At 38.9% G+C, this 22,622-nt stretch overlaps 1 protein-coding gene across 3 annotated transcripts in view; it reads left to right on the forward strand.

Annotated features, from left to right (window-relative positions):
* PHTF2 (putative homeodomain transcription factor 2) overlaps window positions 1-22,622 on the forward strand; it is a 102,069-nt gene that overhangs the window by 18,524 nt on the left and 60,923 nt on the right. For all 3 annotated transcript variants that reach the window (XM_075857342.1, XM_075857343.1, XM_075857341.1), the window contains exon 2: window positions 14,331-14,401. In XM_075857342.1, the coding sequence (XP_075713457.1) occupies window positions 14,357-14,401 (45 nt within the window). In that variant the 5' untranslated portion in view covers window positions 14,331-14,356. The remainder of the gene's footprint in view (window positions 1-14,330; window positions 14,402-22,622) is intronic.

Below are 22,622 nucleotides of genomic sequence, written 5' to 3' on the forward strand. Positions count from 1 at the left end.
TATGACGCTGATTGGTCAGCGTCATACACTTCTCTTTACAACGCATAGTTGGTAAAAAGTAATTGGACAGTGTCACAGCCATAGTAACACGCCCCCTTGCCAGTACATGCCCCGTTGACTGTTCAGGGGGTTATTTAAAGATCGGGCGCCAAATATAACGGCACCGATATCTACATAGCGGAGGTAGGTAGAAAATGTTTTTCAAAGTGCCCCAGGGTTTGTACAGCCCTCCCCATTACATGCTGCATTCAGCTACACGTGTATGGGGAGGTGAAAGGTTCTCTTTAAGTATGTTGATACAATGGAATCCAAGGAAGTGGCACCAGGCCAGCATTCCGCCTCTCCCCGGTTTGGGAGAACTCTCTGCAACCCACCCCTTGTTATACGAGCAAAATATTACTATACTTTTGTATTTATTCACCCAGGAATGTTCTGCTTTATTTATTTCAACTTCGCCATAATGTTAACCGTGTATCTTTCCTGTAATGTGTCTCAAGCTAAAAATAAAGTTTAGGGCGTCCAGTCTATAAAAAGCCTTCCATGAGCATCATGGGTTTTAAACCAATGTCTTTCTTCCGGCCAACCAATGTAAGCGTTTGTACCAATGCAGTGTAAAAAGGCTTTATAGCCCCCACAGAACTTTTTTATATCATGCCATTACTTAAAGGGGTGTTCTGGATTCTAGTAATTAAGGTTTAATAGAAAGTAATAAAAAAGACTATGTACACCGGGGCACATTTATTTTCACTGGCCAACCGCCGAACTGTAGTCCAGTATATAATTGTAGTGTAGCGCACGCTGTATTCCCAGAGACCGTGACACCGATTGTGAAATATCTGGCAAAGCTCACTGACCCTTTTCTCCGAAGGAAAACTTCTGTTTAGCTGGATTCACGCACAGCGTTTACTTGTGTATTCTGCATGCCTTTTGCCCTTAAAAAAGAACAGTCGCGGCCAAGTGGTACTTTTTCAGTCTGATGTAAAATATATGAATGACTACATACACATCGTTTTGGTTTGTAGCATTTTATTTTGTTTGTTTTTTTGCAGAATTCTACATGCTCTGGTATGGTGTTTTTTTCCTATAGGCTTCTCTATAGAACTTCAAAAACACACGGAAAAACACCTGTACAAAATGACATCAAATATGGCATTATTTGTTGAGGCTGAAATCACACATGCAGTTTTTTGCGCCAAATACAGGAGTGGATACAAAAGGGAGAAAACATAACAGGCTTTATAACTTTTCTTCTTTTTGTATCCACCCTTGTGTTTGGCCCAAAAACTGCATGTGTGCTTAAGCCTAAGCTTTTTTTTTTTTTTTTTTTGTGCGCCTTTTTTTGAGTCCCTACATACACATCGTTTTGGTTCATTTTTCTGGCTTTTTTTTCCCCATAGGCTTCTTTATAAACTTCAAAAATGCCCGGGAATTTACCTGAACAAAATTTACACTAAATAAAAAAAACACTTGAAAGGAATGGTATTTTTATGTTGTTTTAAAACAAAGAAAAAAAAAGTGTGTGTGAGGGTGGCCTAAATACGTTTTTCAGAAAAGTTTCAAGTAGCTTAATAAATGTAATATTGTATGGGTAACGTCTGTCTCTGTCTCCTCTTTCTTCTCCCCCTTTCCCCTCTACTGACTTCTATGGTCAGCATGTCCGTGTCATTCTCCTCCTGCTTCCCGCTCCCCTCTACATAGACTTTTTTTGGGCAGGCAGTGAAGAGACACTGCAGTCCCTCTCCTCTGTGACTAGGGACTGATTTTACGGTCAATGGTTTCTGGATTCCTCTTCTGTTTCTGGTACAGGACTCTTCATTTCGTACGAACGATAATTTGTTGGCGCACGCTTTTTACATATCTTGTTGAGAAATGGGCTTTGGATGAAACCCACCAGAAGTATATGGTTATTCAAATCCTGAGTGTATGAACCATGTTCATTTAATGCCATGTGTCTGGAATGGCCAAGCTGACATCATAGTAAATTGGTATTATTTTTCCAGCGCACAGATTTACAGATGTTGAGGTCTGTGATGACCATAGACTATGAACCAAAGTTCGTCCGTTGAAAATCACGAATTTCATGGCCGGCTTTAGGAAAATCCCATGCCTGTCCATAGGTGTATGTGGAGGTGTCTTGCCACATAAGATAAGGTATAAGTTAGTCTGTTCACACTAGAACTAAAGTCTTGCTTTCTGCGATTTATTTCTGTAGCATGTGAATGGGGTTTTATTAAACATCATTCACTTGTAGTATACTATTGCTTCATGCCGATTCCACAGCAACAATCCGCATTTTTGACATTGTTGGTGGGTAAGTCTTATTTATAAGGTTCTTCTCTGGAAAATCACAGGTCAGTGCAGTATAAACGGTTTTCTTTAATCTCTCTTTTTGGAGAATGGATCAGATCTGAGCCTGAGTGACATGCTGTCATTATTTTGGGTCCTGATTGTGTTTAATACTTTCGGTTGAATTGTTGAAGCTTCAGCTACATGGGTGACTTTGTGTCACTTCACGATCACATCTTCACCGTGCATTCAGTAGGATTTAGTCCTTGTCATTTGTTGGGGTTTCAATACCGACAGAACTGTGTAGTGCGATATATTTGCAATATACAGTATCTCTTTTCCTTATTGATATTGGAGGTTACATGGCAATCCAATGACTGTTCACCTATAGGCAGCAGTATGCATGTAGTGTGACTGGCATAAACAGTGGGATAGTGATCTCTGTCTGCAGAAAGCTGCCAAGTGCTTGTGACCTTACAGTTGATGTGACTAATATAATCTTACTCCTGCTCCTACTGCGTTTTTATACCTACCTCAGTCGCTACTCAAGACGTTGTTTTCTGGTGGTGGTTTTATGGCAATACCTGGTAAGTTTGGAAGCTCCTCTAGATGGAAGGCTGTAAGGACGTGTTTTAGGAGTTGACATACACTAAATTAGCCTCATTTTACAGTATTGAGCCATGGCTGTAAGATCTATCAAGAGTATACGGATGTTGAAATGAGGAACAGACTGTAGATGTTTACATGATTGCTCCACATTTTAGATTCCCTGTGGTCCTTTACACAATGAATTATAAAGGTATCTTCAGTATATGTCAATGTCCGTTATTTGTGTGCCATGCAATGACTCACAAATATCTGAATAGTGTAGGGCTGCAGTTTTATTGTATTGTTTCTGAGTTATATAAAATTGTGTTGTAAATATTTAATTACTGTTCTGCGTTGGCAGTTTTATGTATTTTTTTTAATGTACAATTTATTATAAGCATGTGCGTTTTATATTGAGCATCTGGCTGCCATTTTCGCATGTTGGACATCTTCACTTTAGGCATGCAGTCATGTTTCGCAATCGCACAACAAATTTATAAAGCCTGTGTGGCATGTTCAAAATTCTAGGTCTGAAGGTCAAACATTGTAGAATTTTGCAATATTTCAGGCTGCAGTCTTGGCTTGTTGTGTTATCAACTCCTTTCCAGTTGTCAGTGGTGGTCACGCTGTCTATATACTTATGTACAATTATTCGGGCAATTACCTTTTTCACAGGCTCAGCTGTTTTGTGTTCCGTCGTCCCCCAGAAACCGTTTACTTTTGTCCATGGGCTGTCTGTTATTGCAGTACAGTCCCATTCACTTGAATACATAGTTACATATGTTGAAAAAAAGACACCGGTCCATCAAGTCTCAATTTATTATGTCATTCAATGCTGGATTAGTTATAACCCTCAATGCCATTTGTCAGTAAGTAAGCATCTAGCCTTTTTTAAATGCTGACCTAATATCTGCCATCATTACCTCTAGAGATGGGGCATTCCATAGCTTGACCGCTCTAACTGTAAAGAACCCTTTCCTATATTGATGTCTGTAATACTAGACAAAACCCACAGACAAGTGACACTTTTCAGGTTAAACATAAAATGTCAAAACAACTTTTTTTTTTTTAGATTCCCTATTAGGGTATGTTCACACGCAGTAGCAAAATATGTCTGACATTACGGAGCTGTTTTTGCCTGAAAACAGCTCCTCATTGTCAGACTTTTTTGTAACTACTCGCGTTTTTCGCAGCGTATTTTACGGACGTTATTGGAGCTGTTTTCAATGGAGTCCATGAAAAACGGCCCATGTGACATGCACTTCTTTAAAGCGGGCGTCTTTTTACACGCCGTCTTTTGACAGCAACGCATAAAATTACACCTCGTGGGAACAGAACATCGTAAAACCCATTGAAAGCAATGGGCAGATGTTTGTAGGCGTAATGGAGCCGGTTTTTTCAGCCGTAATTCGAGGCATAAAACACCCGCATTACATCTGAAAACCGTGCGTGTGAACATACCCCTGTATGAGCCAGAGCAGATAGCCTTTGACACAGCAGCTCTCACGCTCGTGGACCTAGCCCGTTCATATATTGCACTTATGGCCGTTTATTTGAATGCCCGGCATGTTCTACTACATTTCCCTTGCAATGGCCTCAGCATAATAATAATAATCGAGCCAAGATATTCTGCAGCACTTTAGTGTTAGGGGAGGCAACAAACATATGAAACAACAAGTAATGACATCAACAATGAGATAAAAGAAGAGAGGAAACCCCGTTGTGCCGCTCTGTGTTTCGGCAGAAGCAGGCGAATTCCGATTATGACTTAGGAAACAGAGTAGCTGGCTCAACTACACCGTTTCTGCAGGTCCCATAGAATTGAATGGCAGTTACAGAAACCGTGTAGCTCACGGTTTTTGTAACTCACGACCGTATAGTCAGGAAGTGGCCCGTGAGGCAGGGGGAGCAGAAGAAGGTAGAACGGGGTTTAGGGGGCCTTGCTCTAGAGATGCTTGCGGGTCCCAGAGGTGGGACACTCATTTATCTGACATTTATGACATATCCTGTGGATATGTCATAAATGTCCCGCATGGGAATACCCCTTTCAGTGGAAGCTGGACACACTAAATATTTGTCTGGAGGTTCATAGAGAAAGCATTACATTTGCGCTATGTCACAGTACGGTATAATAATTACTGTCTATCCTACGTTCTCTTATTGGCACTACATACATTCCGAGTGTGTTTTCATATGAATTAAGACCATCCCGTGCAGGTGAAATGTTGTTTTACCAAAAGCTTGACTGCCAATATTACCATAAGAAAAATAGCTATAATTTGCTATTTCCGCTATGAAACATTGGGTTACATGCTAGGTGGTTAACTTTAGATTAGTGAGATTGATGTTTATCTTGCTGTCCCAGTGCAGATCATTACAATGAACGATTCATGTTAACAAGATAAAGGATGTATACAGTCAAATGTATACACTACCGTTCAAAAGTTTAGGGTCACTTAGAAATTTCCTTATTTTTGCAAGAAAAGCACAGTTTTTTTCAATGAAGATAACATTAAATGAATCAGAAATACACTCTATACATTGTTAATGTGCTAAATGACTATTCTAGCTGCAAACGTCTGGTTTTTAATGCAATATCTACATAGGTGTATAGAGGCCCATTTCCAGCAACCATCACTCCAGTGTTCTAATGGTACATTGTGTTTGCTAACTGTGTTAGAAGGCTAATGGATGATTAGAAAACACTTGAAAACCCTTGTGCAATTATGTTAGCACCGCTGTAAACAGTTTTGCTGTTTAGAGGAGCTATAAAACTGACCTTCCTTTGAGCTAGTTGAGAATCTGGAGCATTACATTTGTGGGTTCGATTAAACTCTCAAAATGGCTAGAAAAAGAGAGCTTTCATGTGAAACTCGACAGTCTATTCTTGTTCTTAGAAATTAAGGCTATTCCATGCCAGAAATTGCCAAGAAACTGAAGATTTCCTACAACGGTGTGTACTACTCCCTTCAGAGGACAGCACACACAGGCTCTAACCAGAGTAGAAAGAGAAGTGGGAGGCCCCGCTGCACAACTGAGCAACAAGACAAGTACATTAGTCTCTAGTTTGAGAAATAGACGCCTTACAGGTCCTCAACTGGCAGCTTCATTAAATAGTACCCGCAAAACGCCAGTGTCAACAGTGAAGAGGCGACTCCGGGATTCTGGCCTTCAGGGCAGAGTGGCAAAGAAAAAGCCATATCTGAGACTGGCTAATAAAAGGAAAAGATTAATATGGGCAAAAGAACACAGACATTGGACAGAGGAAGATTGGAAAAAAGTGTTATGGACAGACGAATTGAAGTTTGAGGTGTTTGGATCACACAGAAGAACATTTGTGAGACACAGAACAACTGAAAAGATGCTGGAAGAGTGCCGGACGCCATCTGTCAAGCATGGTGGAGGTAATGTGATGGTCTGGGGTTGCTTTGGTGCTGGTAAAGTGGGAGATTTGTACAAGGTAAAAGGGATTTTGAATAAGGAAGGCTATCACTCCATTTTGCAACGCCATGCCATACCCTGTAGACAGCGCTTGATTGGAGCCAAATTTCATCCTACAACAGGACAATGACCCAAAGCACACCTCCAAATTATGCAAGAACTATTTAGGGAAGAAGCAGGCAGCTGGTATTCTATCTGTAATGGAGTGGCCAGCGCAGTCACCAGATCTCAACCCCATAGAGCTGTTGTGGGAGCAGCTTGACCGTACGGTACGCAAGAAGTGCCCATCAAGCCAATCCAACTTGTGGGAGGGCCTTCTGGAAGCATGGGGTGAAATTTCTCCCGATTACCTCAGCAAATTAACAGCTAGAATGCCACAGGTCTGCAATGCTGTAATTGCTGCAAATGGAGCATTCTTTGACGAAAGCAAAGTTTGAAGGAGAAAATTATTATTTCAAATAAAAATCATTATTTCTAACCTTGTCAATGTCTTCACTATATTTTCTAGTCATTTTGCAACTCATTTGATAAATATAAGTGTGAGTTTTCATGGAAAACACAAAATTGTCTGGGTGACCCCAAACTTTTGAACGGTAGGGATGTAAGTAGCTACTCAATGGTACTTAAAATGTTACTAGTCTGGGTAGAACGCATCCCTTCCCTATTCAGACTTATTTGGGGCAAGGGAAGTTACAATGCATTTCTTTTGTTTTGTAATAGAGTGGTTGTTACTTTTCAACCCTCAGAAGATGCAGCACAGGTACATTTTTTTTACTTTCATCCTGTTAGTTTTTTTTTTTTTAAATGAACAATGTTTTTACATGCAGTGTATGGTTGTTACTATACCAATTATAGCACCACAGTGTTTTTCTAAAAATAAAACTTCTTCCAGAAGCATACAAGCAACATGAGGTGGAGCAGGGCAAATTATCCTAAGACGGACGATGATCAGGCAAATGAGCGCTTACACAAAAGCTTGTTTCTGATCATTGGCCCGTGTAGCATGGCCAGCAATGAGCCGACAAACAAGCTAGCGCTCGTTTGTTGGTCGATCGTATTTTTTATGCTGCCATTAAAATCATTGGTTGTTGGAAGCACATCTCCCCGTGTAAACATGGATGTGCTGCCGACATTAATGAAACTGTATGTGCCCGAACGATCACCTTAACGGTCACTTGGGCACATATAGTACCGATGATTGTTCTATGTAAATGATGCTAAATTAGCGTAGATCGATTAGTGGTTGGTTCTCGTTACAAGCAGAAAATCTGCTGGTGTAAAACGACCTTTACATTTGAGTTTAGTAGAAAAATCGAGTAATACTAATAAACTTAAAAATCTAACCACATATTGTCATTAACAGGGCACTAGATGAAGTTAATACACAAAAAATGAATTTCTTTAAATGTATGCCAAAAGCCTGCCAGCTGTCTGGTAGTTCTGGTAATTCTCCTTTACATTTCCCTTGCTCACCTGTTCTTCCATGTGTTTTATTAGACAAGACATTAGGGTTCATAGCATAAAAAAAAGAATGCGGATAGGCAGTGACTGTCCACTAATGTATTAAAGGTGAGGAGAGTGTAAGGAAGAAGCAAGCCAGGATCCTAACGAACGGTAGGGGTAGACATATTGTAAGGATCCACTAACTTTTAGAGATTTATTTTTGGATCCTGTTTTTTTTTTTTTTTCTTTCTCTTATTTTGGTATGTTCACAATACTGGTAGACTTTCCCTGATGCACCGTTGTAATTCCGTTATTGTTCGTACACAAGTCCTAATACTAGATTTTACATTGATGACAGTGTTGCCAATGTTAGTCACAGGTGGAGCTTTACCTTTTAAACGGGTTTTCCAAGATAAAATGACTGTGTTAATGGTTTTAATTTACTAATGTAAATACCTTTTGTAATATACTTACGTTTTCCAAATTGGACCCGTTTCCAGATGCTGCCGTGGGGTACTTGACGGGTTATGTCACACTCTGCCGGTGTGTTGATCTTCAATTCTTCTCCGGGTATACGACTCATGACGTGACATGTGTGGGCTGTTCTGTTGTAACGCGCATGCACGGTCCCTGCTGTTATCTCGAGAACAGCAGGGACCGTGCGTGCGCGTTACGTGCAGTACAACAGAACAGCCCATACAAGGCACGTCACAAGTGACGTGTCATATAACCCAGAAAACAATTGAAGATCAACACAGCGGCAGAGAGTGACGTCAACTGTCATGTACCCCGCGGCAGCATCTGGAAACGGGGCCAATTTGGAAAATGTAAGTATATTACAAATGTATTTACATTATTTTATCTCCGAAAACCCCTTTAAGGCTTCACTTTTAAGATACATTGGTGTTTTAATAAAGTGTATGCTTAAAATGCCTATCAAGGGTAAAACCATTGGGCACAGAACGCTCGGGATCGCTAACTGCAGGATTGTTTCTTAGTGACAGATGTCACTGTGTCATGACGGTGGTGCGATAAACTCCACTCGAGTAAAATTAGTTCCCAATGGTATACGGATGGAGCACCATGTGTCAAATGCTCTGCAGTGCAGAGGTGACCTTATCACACCACCAGTGTAATACCAGTATATATTCTATATAATGCAAATATAAAACTTGTAAAAAAAATAATTAGCTACGTATCATGGAAATTTGTACTCCACTCTTGCGTTTACAATGTTTCTGAGCCTTTTGTTTTCGACTTGCTCTCCATATTATTCATAACTTGTTCTGTAGCATTTTTTATTTTTTTATGTATGCAATGTGACATGTAAATGAGCTGAAATTTTATTTACTGTGGTTTTAATAGTATGTATGTGGTATTATAAAGTAGCATTGCATTTGCGTAAGATGTTGGCGGTTATTGACAACAGAACTTTCCGGTATTAAAACCTGGTGTAAGCAGTTACTGTTTATAGGTGGAACAAAGGCAGAGATCTGAGCTGTCATGTTCTAGACATGTGAGACGTGACTCAGGATGTTCCCGAGTAAAAAGCACTTAGTCATTTTGCTGCGTTTCGTGATCTGAATTCCTGTGTTTTTTTTTTTGTCTAGCTGTAATTTTGACAACAACCATTGGCGTAGGTGTAGTAACTACAATAATTTCAGTGTTCTAACGAGTACATTTTTACAGTGTATCCTGCAAACCTTCCTACAACACATAGAGATCACATTTTGCGTTTTACCCCTTCTGTTCATATACTGATGTTTTAATTCATTATGCTATCCTCTCCGGCTTCCTATTGTAAAGAGGCTGGTAGGACGTTCTGTGCCCTCTTAAAGGCTATGTACACCTTTGAAAACGTTTTTGTTTTGTTTTTTTTAAATGTCAGTCTGTGTGTTTTGGTGCAATTTTGTAATTATTTTTTAATAAAAAACATTTTTACTTTTTGAGATACAAGACCACATTCGGATTGCATCCGTGTGCTGTCAGATTTGCCTGTTAATGTCAATGGGTCTGTGAAAAAATAAATAAAATCAAACGCAAGAAAGGAAAATCAGACATGTGAATGAGCCTATTGAATATAATGGGTCAGTGTTCAGTCCGCGTGCTGTAGGTTCTACAATTGTACAGTTCTCTGGCGGGAGCATCGCTTGTCTGAATAAAGTTTTAGAAGAAATTATGTAAAAGAGTAGTCACTCTGAAAACATTGGGATTGTGGAGTTTCAGAAAAAAAATTCAGATGTGGACTATTTGGCCAGATGGACTGTACAATCTTCTCTGGTTTCACTTGCAGCCTTAACTCTACTTGCAAAGCCACTTCTTTTGTAATCTTATGACCGTATACTTGCCCCTTCCTGCTTTACATTTACCCCTAGTCCCCCATCTCCATATTCTGGTGCTACTTTTACTTAAGCTGTTAATAACTTCTTGTATCGGGGACCATGCTATATATCTGGGGTCACCAGCGGGAAAAGCATTTCCTATGCAACTCTTGGATGGCTCATGATGGCGCTCTTCAGTTCTTATGTTTTGTCCTTATGCGTTGCAGTTGACCATTGTAGTATTTCCTATGATGAAAGGGGTTTCCAGATGGGACATTGACTTTAAATTGAAGCTCCACGTTGGACCATGAAAGTTTCTATCCGCTTCCCTGATCAGTCTATCAACAGAATATCAGCCGATGCTTGAATTTCAGTAGTACTCCCAGAGATTGTTACTATTCTTATATTAGCCATAACAAATAATGCAGTTCACTAATACTAAAAGTGGAGCTTCATGCGTGACTACTTCAGGTTTCCTGTCTACAACAGTAATTTTGATAGGTGCTTATAATCGGAAGTTTTCCCACAATAGATTGCTCTTGTTTTTAAAGAAAGTATTTCTTATAACATTGTTAAGAGACTTTTATTTCTTATATGATTCCTTAATATAATCTTTAAAGTTGATCTAAATCTGGATCTACAGGGACTTGTTAGGCAGTTTATATTTAGTGCCAACAGGACTGGATGCAGTCCAGACAAATCAGGGAAACCTTTCCAACAGTTTTGTATTACGGCCATCTGAATGTGAGCTTACCCACACAGAATTCACTACTTCCGACACTCAAGAGCTTCATTGAACATACTCTGCTTGTCAAATATCCAGATCCATAGATATGCTTAAAGAGGCTCTGTCACCAGATTTTCAAACCCCTATCCGACGCGATGAAGTTCCTGTGGGAGGAAGTGAGTGACGTCACAGCGTGATCTCGCGAGGACACGCTGTGTGTCTGTGCACTGCCAGAAGCTGGGTGGTAACGAAGAGAAGTGGATGATGCTGATTCGTCAGCATCATACACTTCTATTCACAACGCCCAGCTAGTAAAACAAGTAAAAACGCCCAGATGTACACACACAATACACGCCCACTTGTACTTTAACTTTAAACACACCCAGTTGTACATAAAGGCTCATTTGCATAAATATAAAAATGGTCATAACTTGGCCAAAAATGCTCGTTTTTGAAAAAAAAAAAAAAAAATGTTACTCTTATCTACATTGCAGCGCCGATCTGCTTCAATAGGAGATAGGGGTTGCAAAATCTGGTCACAGAGCCTCTTTAAAGCTGCAGCTATCTTTTCTAATAAAAAGCCAAGAGTTATTTATTGCCATAGAAAAGGGACTTACAGCTGTGTTTTATTACTGGCGTATTGGATTGGCCCCGTTTTAGTATAATGTATTTTCGTGGCACAGCCACGATGCCATGGTCAAGGTAATGATAAAGCAGCACTTACCTTTTGGTATAAAAAATATTGATAACGTTCCTTCAAGTGTTGCTTGGCGCCTCTTCTTTTTACTTCTACTAAATCACTAGCAATTTTCTCCAAAAACATTTGGTTACCAGAAAGACATCTTTTTAGGTCATCTACTTTGCCTAATGACAACTTCATTCTGAATTACACATACAGTTTTGATGTCTTTTCACAATAAAAGAAGGGTTCTTCTCCATGTGTGTTTAAATCTTTGTATACATTACCTGTATAAGACTGGGTTCACACCAGCATTTGCCATTCCATTGTTCTGATCCGTCTTAGGAGCAGAGCAAGGGAAGAACTGGAAGCGTCGGTTTCGTTGCACTACGGACACCACCGGCAGCCGACTAAGCCCATTGACTTTAATGGGTTCGGTCATCTTTCAGTTGGGGGGGGGGGGCTGTGGTTTTAACAGAAACAATAGCGCAGCGTACTGCGCTATTGTTTCGGGTATTCTTGGCCTGATGTGCGACGGAGGTACCTGATGGAGCCTCAAATGCAGATGTGAACAAGGCCTAAGATGCTCATTTCGATGAGCAGGCAGAATACATATTTTTCTGTTCTTGTTTTGAAATATACTTTATATTCACATCTTAGAACATGAGTTATGCTTACTATTTTCCTATAACGCATCACAAAGTGTGAATTAATAGGTTTTATAGCACTCTGCATAATACAGTCTGCCCTGTAAAGCTGCTTTACTTGATATCTGTCGTCTGCTTTGACATGCATGGCAGTATTATGTCAAAGGGAGGCTAGTGTCAGTCCTGTATATCTACAAATAATGTCCGTGCCAAGTGTTGAGGGAATCCTTTACCTATAAAGAGAATGTATCATGTATTTAAAGGGGTTGTCTGCTTTGGATTATCCCTTTTTGTTAGAACGGTCCCCCGACAATAAACTGAATACAGGGTGCCCCTCTCTGGAAAATCCAGCAATCAGCTGTAATCTGTGGGGATACCTGGCAGCGCCATCTAAGGGTATGTTCACACGAGGGCGTCCGTAACGGCCGAGATTACGGGGATGTTTCAGCCTGAAAACATCCCCGTAATTTCAGCCGTACCGGCATGTGCAGGCGCTTGAACGCCGCGGCAATTACGGCCGTAATTAGCGCTGCTATTCATTGGAGTCAATGAATAGCGGCTCCAATTACGGCCAAAGAAGTGACAGGTCACTTCTTTGACGCGGGCGTCTATTTGCGCGCCGTCATTTGACAGCGGCGCGTAAATATACGCCTCGTGTGAACAGACAAACGTCTGCCCATTGCTTTCAATGGGCAGATGTTTGTCAGCGCTATTGAGGCGCTATTTTCAGACGTAATTCGGGGGAAAAACGCCCGATTTACGTCCGAAAATAGGCCGTGTGAACATACCCTAAGGAGAATGAAAGCATTACACAGTATTTCCCATTAAAATCAGTGTGCTGCTTACGTAACGTATGGACTTTCTAGGTCCTCCAGAACAAGAGACGCTCTTTGTAGCAAACTATCCATCCACTCTGGCTAATGGATGAGAGTCCTGAATAAGGGACTCTTCTCTATTAACCATTCACCGTTTGTATAGCTTTAATTACTTATTAAATTGGCGTGGGTATATATCAATTTGAGCATAATTGTACTCCTAATCTATGAGTTTATGCGATGAACATCAGAAATTTATTAATGTTACTGTTCAAATAGCAGAAATGTTAAGGGATTTTATTATTTTTTTTTTATTTATTTATTTTAAATCAAAATTTTCATATGCTGCAATCCGAGTGTAATCCCTTTTAATTAAACTCTGCAACATCGTAATATAGCAAAGGAGAGTAAACATTAATCACAGATACAAAGAGAACTATTAGGGCCAGTTCACACAGAGGTTTTTGTTTTGTTTTTTTTACGTGGAAGGCAGATTTTTTACGGAATTTTGAGGCAGATTTTCTTCCTGCAAAAAACTCTATGTGAACTAAACAAAAACCAAAATATTTGGTGTCATGAACACAGGCCCCTTATAAAGCCCTTCTATCTCACCGGTGTGTTTTTGTAAATACAAACAAGTGACTCACCATAGCTTTTTTATTTTATTTTTTTACTCCCCACTAATGTTTTTATTTATATCTTTACATTCTACATTTTGTAGGAACACTTCTGTATAATTGTGTTGAAAATACAAAAATGTTTATTGCATTTTGTCTTTGCAACGGTATTTATTACTTCACCCAAAATATAATTTCTCTCCTTTTTCTATTCCAAAATTGTATTTTCCGGGATGTTATTTATAAATGATAAATTGTCTAGGCAAAAAAAATATCAATATCATTGTAATACACTTTTTTTAGTATTTTGGATCTTCTACTCCTCATAATATGTGTATTGCGCTGCTGCCTTATGTGCTTTTCAGTACAGTTGGGGTTGTAGAATCCCGACTTATACCGGCCAAACATGCCACAAGTACTCCCGTTTGCTGGTCTACAAGGCTAGTAAAGTATTTAATCATTGTCATTGTGCCAAATTTGCGTGTGTCATAGAAAAAAATAGCCCTTTTTGTTCTTTTAAAACGTTTTTTTTTTAGTTTCTCTGCAAGATTATGATGTTGCCGAAAGCCTTTTTTTAAGGCCGTATAATTAGCATGTTGCAACAAGCTTGGAGACACATTTGTAAAATAGTAATGAGCGAGGGTGTAATAGAAGTACTGGCACACGCCCATTGGTGTGCAGGTAACTGAACTATTTATACATACATCATCCGAGTACTTGATGATCAGAGGAGAGTGGAAGTAAATGTCTATCTTTCTCATTGCAGCCTAAGATGTCAAATGTGTAGAATAAATGGCGTCCAAAGTGACAGATGCAATAGTTTGGTACCAGAAGAAGGTAAGAATAATGACTTCTCTGTCGTTTTTGTATATTTTGTATGTGTTGTTTAACAGTGAAAATTTTATTTTTAGTTCATGTTTAATTAGAGAAAAAAATAATAATATGATGATGTATTATGTTATAATGACGCTCTTATTTTTGTTTCTATATTTGTTTCATTATAATTTGTGTTCACCTATACTGATGCAAGAAATAAATTTTGTTACATTTTATTGACTAGAATAGTTTGGAATCTAACCTATATTGTCTGTGTGTGTGTGTGTGTGTGTGTGTGTGTGTGTGTGTGTGTTTTCAGTGATGTTGGAGCACTTTTTAAGCATTTGGTCAATGGAGTCTTGCCTTGTATAAGTGGATTTTCCCTATAAATGAGTAAAGTTAGCTTGAATACTTCCCTTTGTGGACATTAATATTGCCATGCTGGTACACCTGTAGTTGCTGTAATGTATGTGAATAAGCTACAGAGCAGCAGTAGGATGACGTTTTCTAATTTGGTAATCTAAAGGTTAATTCTGTTTTTATACTTTTTAGTATGTAGACCGTACTGCTCATTATGTAGTTCTGACTAGAGATTGTGCTCAATGATGCGTTAGTGCCTGTTGTGATAGCTGTACGGCATTCAAGTAGTGAAAATAACATTACACATTACGGTAGGTTAGCGTATGAATACGTATAGCGTGCTTTCCCAATGGCAGAGGTGCTGAAGAAGAATTGGCCTTTAGGTATCCAGGTCTAATTTTCCTGATTTGTTTTACACATTAAGAGGGCTCATAAAAGTAACTGCATCGTAACTGCTGTGCAGCTTTCATTACACAAGGTTAAAGGGGTTGTCCGCTTTCAGCAAATTAATGTTGTTTTCTTGTATAATTTAAAAGTTTTACAATTTTCCAATATTTTGTATCAATTCCTCACTGTTTTCAAGATCTCTGCTTGTTGTTATTCAGTAGGGAGTATTCATTGTTTACTTCCAATGGATAAAATTCTGTCCATGGTCATGTGATGTACACACAGGTGCATGGCTCGTTACAGTATGTGTATCAGAGCCGTGTCTTCTAATTATCCCAGCACCTGTGTGTGTACATCACATGACCATGGACAGAATTGTATCCACTGGAAGTAAACCGTGAATGTTCCTACTGAATAACAACAAGCAGAAATCTTAAAAACGGTGAGGAATTTATACAAAAAGTATATTGGAAAATTGTAAAACTTTTAGTTTACAAAAAATAACTTTAATTTGTTGAAATCAGACAACCACTTTTTAATATATTTTATGAAATAAAGTACGGCGGATTTAACATTTTAACTGAGAAAATCTTCCAAATGGGTATTGTCTAGTCTTTCTATTCTTTCTGAATGAATAGTATTGCCTATTGTTCAGAGATAAGACACCCGGTTACAAAGTGTGCAGGAGTTTATGCAGAGCAGAAAAACAATCAAATCTTGTTAATATCTGTACGTCATTTGGGAGCATGCACATTCAACAGAAAATTATTAGTGTCCTTGTAGATACCGGTATATGCTTTTTTACATTTTCAGTATAGAATTCCTTCTAGCATTAACAATCCTTTACAATTTACTACCCTCTGCCTGTCCAGCGCATGTAAGAATCCTGTGAGCGCGCTGTAGCTTCACCCCCACCAGCACTGGACTATAGTGACGTGAGCAAATAAAACGTCATCTGTGTCATGCTATCTGAAATAATTCCAGCTGTCAATCATTGCATGGAATTGGCCAGTAGCAGTAACTTAGTGAAGGTGATTGATGTCAAACTGTTTGCGAGAGGCTATAAGGGACTATAGTCATTAAATGAATTAAGAGCTGTTCTAATTGGTTGTTGAATTTGTTGTAACTGAAGATATCGCCACATGCACATTTGTAGAGAACCGTGAAGTTTGCGGTATGTTGATACCTGGTGCTATTCTAAGGGACTCCTTGAAAATGTGCCTAAAGGCCCATGAATGGGGCAGGGTAGCGGGAACGCAGCTGAAAATGTGAGCAGTAGAGGAGGACAGGGCTTCAGATTAAATGTTAGTGATGATGGGAATTTGCATGCTACGTGGATCATCTTGACAGAAGCTATACTGTCTATTTAACCCAGCGACAAATTAGCCAAAGTAGCACGGTCCCTGAAACAGAAGTCTTCTTTCACTTTTTGGATCCAATACCAGTTTTGGCTAAAAAATAAAAAGTGCATCAAAATACAAGTGTCATTTTGGCCTGGTGGGTATTGTTCATTCCCGGGAAACCAGTATAAATTTTTGAATATAGTTTTGAAATATTTTATTTTAAGTCTTCCTAATAAAAATAAATAATAAAAGGTAAACGCAGAATAAGAAATAGGACAAAAGTTTAGTAAGCTATTGCAGCCAAAATGTAGAAACCCACACGCTGAACTCCTACGTAACATTTGCTTTGGTTTATTTGGGTGGAGAAAACAGAGTTGTGTTTTGCAGTGTTTCTTCTACTCGGTCTCTCCGTGTTCTGATGCATTTTGTTTGTCTTTTTTTAATATACCCAGGACAGTGAATCAGTTCCTGTATAATCTAGACTAATGAACGGCTTATGTCAAGGCTGTAGTTGCTCACATGGAATTTGTTGTAATCCACAGCCAATGACGTTCAAGAGCAATGTGCATTTGTAATCTGGCCACAAGCCTAATACCAAAATAGTTCAAGAGTTGTTCAGCTTGTAAACATAATATTATGCAAACGGTATATACAGTGAATCAGTATGGTTATTGTGCACTTTCAGCGGCTTAGGGAAAACACCAACGTATAGCTATACCTGTCTATGAGATAAAATGTATGGTGCATTGGTGACCTTCAGATATGATATTTTATGTGCATTCTCGAAACATTACTACGTATGCTGCTATGACTTACATTAACGGTACATTATGCAACGTGCTATACATAGTGTTCTTATTCGCATGTGCTTTTTTTTTTCCAAATAGCTTTCAGGACATATGAAGTCGATTTAACTAGTCATCCTTTAAAATTGTAGAGGGCCTGAGTGGGTGGTGCATGACACAGGCATTTAAATAACAGCAATCCTACTCCTACTAAAATAATGATGTGGTTAAGTGCTCACATCCATTCCTGCTGAATGTCCAGGACTTGTTTTTGGGCTTTGTGTATAAAATGCTGAATTTACTGCTGTTTTATGTTGAATTACAAATACAGAGAATTTGTTTCTATAGAATATTGGAGTGCTGGAAAGGACTTTTTCAGGATCCGTTAAAAGAGGAAACCACTTTAAATTGAACCTGTCACCTCTCCTGACATATCTAGTTGAGCAAATACTTGTATTCCCCATGAAATAACAATTCTGGATCATTATTCTCTTGGATCTCTGTGCTATCCCATTCCTCTGTTGTTCCACCTAGAAATGTATGAATAAATTGACAAGGGGAATGGTAACACCCAGTTACTCCAAGGGGTGTGTCCCTACACAGTCTGACTGTCAGCTCTGATTGGACAGTGTCAGTCAGTGTAGGGACACACCCTCAACTGGTAGCTCTCAGTTGTCAATTTATTCATAAATTTCGAGGTGAAATAACAGAGGAACGGCGTTACGCAGAGTTGTAAGAAAAGATGCTCCAGAAGTGTTTTTTTTAAAATTATGAATACAATTATTTACTAAAATAGACCTGTCAGGAGAGGTGACATATCCTCTTTAAAATGTGTCGAATACGTAAATGTTACCAGCCGGAGTTTAATGAGTCCCTGGTCTGTCATTAAAGGATTCCCCTACAGCTACACCCAAAACAATTTTTAGATGTATTTTTGGGTGACGTTACCTGTTTTACCCATGTCATGTCAGTTCCTTTCCTTACACATATTGAGAGGCAGTAAGATAGTGTTTAAATAAAAAGGGAGATAATATAGAATGGACTAACATGATAAGTCATATAGAATACAAAGCAACCCAAATCTGATATTATAAGTCTGCTCTTTTGAACAACTCTACAGCCATACATTTGAGAGAAATCTACTTCTAGGACAGGAATGGCATTGAATTGAAAAACAGACTAGAATGAGAGACAAATGCCTGATAAAATATTGATACCAGTGTTGTCAAGGATTTGGGCTATCTAACTTCATTGACCTCTAACCTTTAGCTTGAAGTTCATGTTTTCTTTTTGATAGTTCTGTGTTTCATTGTGACCTTAAACCTATTAAAGGGAATTTAATTGTCTCCGATATTGACTTTTCTCCATGTATAGATCCTAATAACATATCTTATTAACAGAGTTTTATATCTGAGTGGCCGATCAATTCCCTTTTGTAGAATGAATATTTGTTCTGTTATAGTTTTTAATATAATTTATTAAAGCAGTTGTCCAGTTTAGAAAGCCCATTTTCATATATCCTATTAGGGAATTCTAAGTTAACCCCTTAAGGACACAGCCTGTTTTGGCCTTAAGGACACAGCCTATTTTTTCAAATCTGACATGTGTTACTTTATGTGGTAATAACTCCGGAATGCTTTTACCTATCCAAGCGATTCTGAGATTGTTTTCTCGTGACACATTGGACTTTATGATACTGAAAAAATTTTGCCGTTAAATTCAATATTTATTTGTAAAAAACACCAAAATTTAGAGAAAATTTGCAAAAATCTGCATTTTTCTAAATTGTAATGTATCTGCTTGTAAAACAGATAGTTATACCACACAAAATAGTTACTAGTTAACATTTCCTATATGTCTACTTTATGTTTGCATTGTTTTTTGAACGTGCTTTTATTTTTCTAGGACGTTACAAGGCTTATAACTTTAGCAGCAATTTATCATATTTTCAAGAAAATTTCAAAAGGCTATTTTTTCAGGGACCAGTTCAGTTCTGAAGTGGCTTTGAGGGCCTTATATATTAGAAACCCCCTATAAAACACCCCATTTTAAAAACTGCACCCCTTAAAGTACTCAAAACAGCATTCAGAAATTATTTGAACCCTTTAGGCATTTCACAAGAAATAAAGCAAAGTAGAGGTGAAATTTACAAATTTCAATTTTTTTTTACTAAATTCATTTGTAATACAGTTTTTTCTGTAACACAGAAGGTTTTACCCGAGAAATGTAACTCAATATTTATTGCCCAGATTCTGCAATTTTTAGAAATATCCCACATGTGGTCCTAGTGCGGTAAAGGACCGAAACACCGGCCTCAGAAGCAAAGGAGCACCTGGTGGATTTTGGGGCCTCTATTTTATTAGAATATATTTTAGGCACCATGTCAGGTTTGAAGAGGTCTTGTGGTGCCAAAACAACGGAAACCCCCCAAAAGTGACCCGATTTTGGAAACTACACCCCTGAAGGAATTTTTCTAGGGGTATAGTTAGCATTTTTAGCCCACAGGTTTTTTGCTAAATTTATTGGAACTTGTCTGTGAAAATGAAAATCTACTTTTTTTCTGAAAAAACATACGATGTTTTCGTTTTTACAAGGAATAAAGGAGAAAAAGCACCCCAACATTTGTAAAGCAATGTCTCCCGATTACGGCAATACCCCATATGTGGTAATAAACTGCTGTTTGGACCCACGGCAGGGCTCAGAAGGGAACTAGGGCCATTTGGATTTTGGAGCGCAGATTTTGCTGGAATGGTTTTCGGTGCCATGTCGTGTTTGCAAAGCCCTGGAGGGACCATAACAGTGGAAACTCCCCAAAAGTGATCCCATTTTGGAAACTACACCCCTCAAGGATTTTTTCAAGAGTTATATTTAGCATTTTTAGCCCACAGATTTTTTGCTAAATTTATTGGAACTGGTCTGTGAAAATGAAAATCTACTTTTTTTCTGGAAAAACATACAATGTTTTAGATTTTACAAGGAATAAAGGAGAAAAAGCACCCCAACATTTGTAAAGCAATGTCTCCCGATTACGGCAATACCCCATATGTGGTAATAAACTGCTGTTTGGACCCACAGCGGGGCTCAGAAGGGAAGGAGGGCCATTTGGATTTTGGAGCGCAGATTTTGCTGGAATGGTTTTCGGTGCCATGCTGTGTTTGCAAAGCCCTGAAGGGACCATAACAGTGGAAACTCCCCAAAAGTGACCCCATTTTGGAAACTACACCCCTCAAGGAATTTTTCTTGGGGTATAGTTAGCATTTGGACCCTACACGGTTTTTGCTGAATCTATGGGAATTATGCCGTGAAATTGAAAATCTAAATTTTTTCTAATAAAATGTCGTTTTAGCTCAGATTTTTTCATTTTTACAACAGATAAAGGAGAAAACACACCCCAATATTTGTAAAGCAAACTCTTCTGAGCACAGCAATACCCCATATGTGGTAATAAACTGCTGTTTGGACACATGGCGGAAGTTAGAAAGGACGGAGCGCCATTTGACTTTTGGAGCTCAAGTTTTGCTGGAATGGTTTGCGGCCCCATGTCACATTTGAAAAGCCACTGAGGGGCCAAAATACTGCAAACCCGGCAAAAGTGACCCCATTTGGTAAACTACACCCCTCAAGGCATTTATCATTTGCCTGGACATATGACGGCTTAGGAGTGAAAGGCGCATGTGAGACCAATTTTGGTGATTTTCGCAGCATTAGCCCACAACGGCAGGGCTCTGGGGTCAAATAGTAAAACAAACCCCCAAGTAGTGACCCCCATTTTGGAAACTGCACCCCTGAAGGCATTTTATTAACGGGTGTAGTGAGCATTTTGACCACACAGGTTTTTTTTTTTTCTATTAGAAATGAATGCTCAGTGGATGGTGCAAAGTGAAAATTGCAAATTTCCACAGGTATGTGCCATTTTAGTGCACAATATTTTGTGCCCAGTTCGTGCCACTGAAGACAAATACCTCAAACTGTTAAGCGGGTTCTCCCGGGTATGGCGATGCCATATATGTGGACGTACACTGCTGCTTGGGCACGCTGCAGGGCGCACCATTTGGCTTTTGGAGCGTGGATTTTGCTCGCTAGTTGTTTTGTTTGGGGTATTGCTGGTATTTCAGTTTATGATGTGGGGGCATATGTAAGCTGTGCGGACAACATCAGGGGTATAATAAGAGAGTATAATAATGCGGTAAATAAATAATAATCCGCAGACGTGGCCGGTGTTGCACTGATAAATGGCGCCCGATATTATCCGCTTTTGGACACTCTGCACATTTTGCATCGCCATATTCTGAGAGCCAAAACGTCTTTATTTTTTTTCACTGGAGCTGGGTGAGGGCTTATTTGTTGCGGGACAATCTGTAGATCTCATTAGCACCATTTTGGGGTACATGCGATTTTTTGATCACTTTGTATTAAATTTTTTTGGCAAGCAAGGTGACCAAAAACCTGCAATTCTGATGATTTTTATTATTATTTTTTTTACGGCGTTCGCCATGCGCTATGAATGACAATTTTACGTTATTCTGCGGGTCGGTATGATTACGGCGATACCATATATATATATCGTTTTTTCTTAAGTTTTGCAGCGTCTGCACGATAAAATCACTTTTGTTTCAAATAATTTATTTTTGGTGTCACCAGATTCTGAGAGCCATAACATTTTTATTTTTCCGTCAAAAAAGCTGCGGGAGGGCTTGTTTTTTGCGGGACGGGCTGCGTTTTTTAATGGTATAATTTTGGGGTACATGCAATTTTTAGATCCCTTTTTTTTATTCTGTTTTGCAAGGGGTAGTGACTAACAAAAAGCGATTCTGGAATAGTTTTTTATTTAATTTTTTTACGGTGTTCACCGTACGGGTAAAATAGCGTGATATTTTTATAGTTTGGGTCGTTACGGACGCGGGGATACCACATATGTGTACTTTTATTTATGTTTTTTGGTTTTTCCTATAATAAAAGACTTATTATAGGAAAAAAGGCTGTTATAGTGTTTTTTTAACATGAAACTTATTTTTTTTTTACTTTTTTACAACATTTTTATTAACTTGTTTTAACTTTTACTTTTGTCCCACTAGGGAACTTGAAGGCATGAAGCCCTGATCGCTATTCTAATACACTGCACTACCTACATAGTGCAGTGTATTAGAGCTGTCAGCTATTCACTGACAGCAAGCCTATTAGGCTTCGCCTCCCGGCGGGGCCTAATAGGCTTCCGTACTAGGAAGCGATTGTTAGGCTATGGTTGCCATAGCAACCATCAGAACACTCGCGGGTGCCGATGGTTGTTATTAGCAACTATAGGGTACGATCTAATCACTTAGATGCAGCGATAGCTGCATCTAAGGGGTTAATCGGCCGGATCGGAGC

Source organism: Rhinoderma darwinii, chromosome 3 (assembly GCF_050947455.1).
Source record: "Rhinoderma darwinii isolate aRhiDar2 chromosome 3, aRhiDar2.hap1, whole genome shotgun sequence".
NCBI classification, from domain to species: Eukaryota; Metazoa; Chordata; class Amphibia; order Anura; family Rhinodermatidae; genus Rhinoderma; species Rhinoderma darwinii.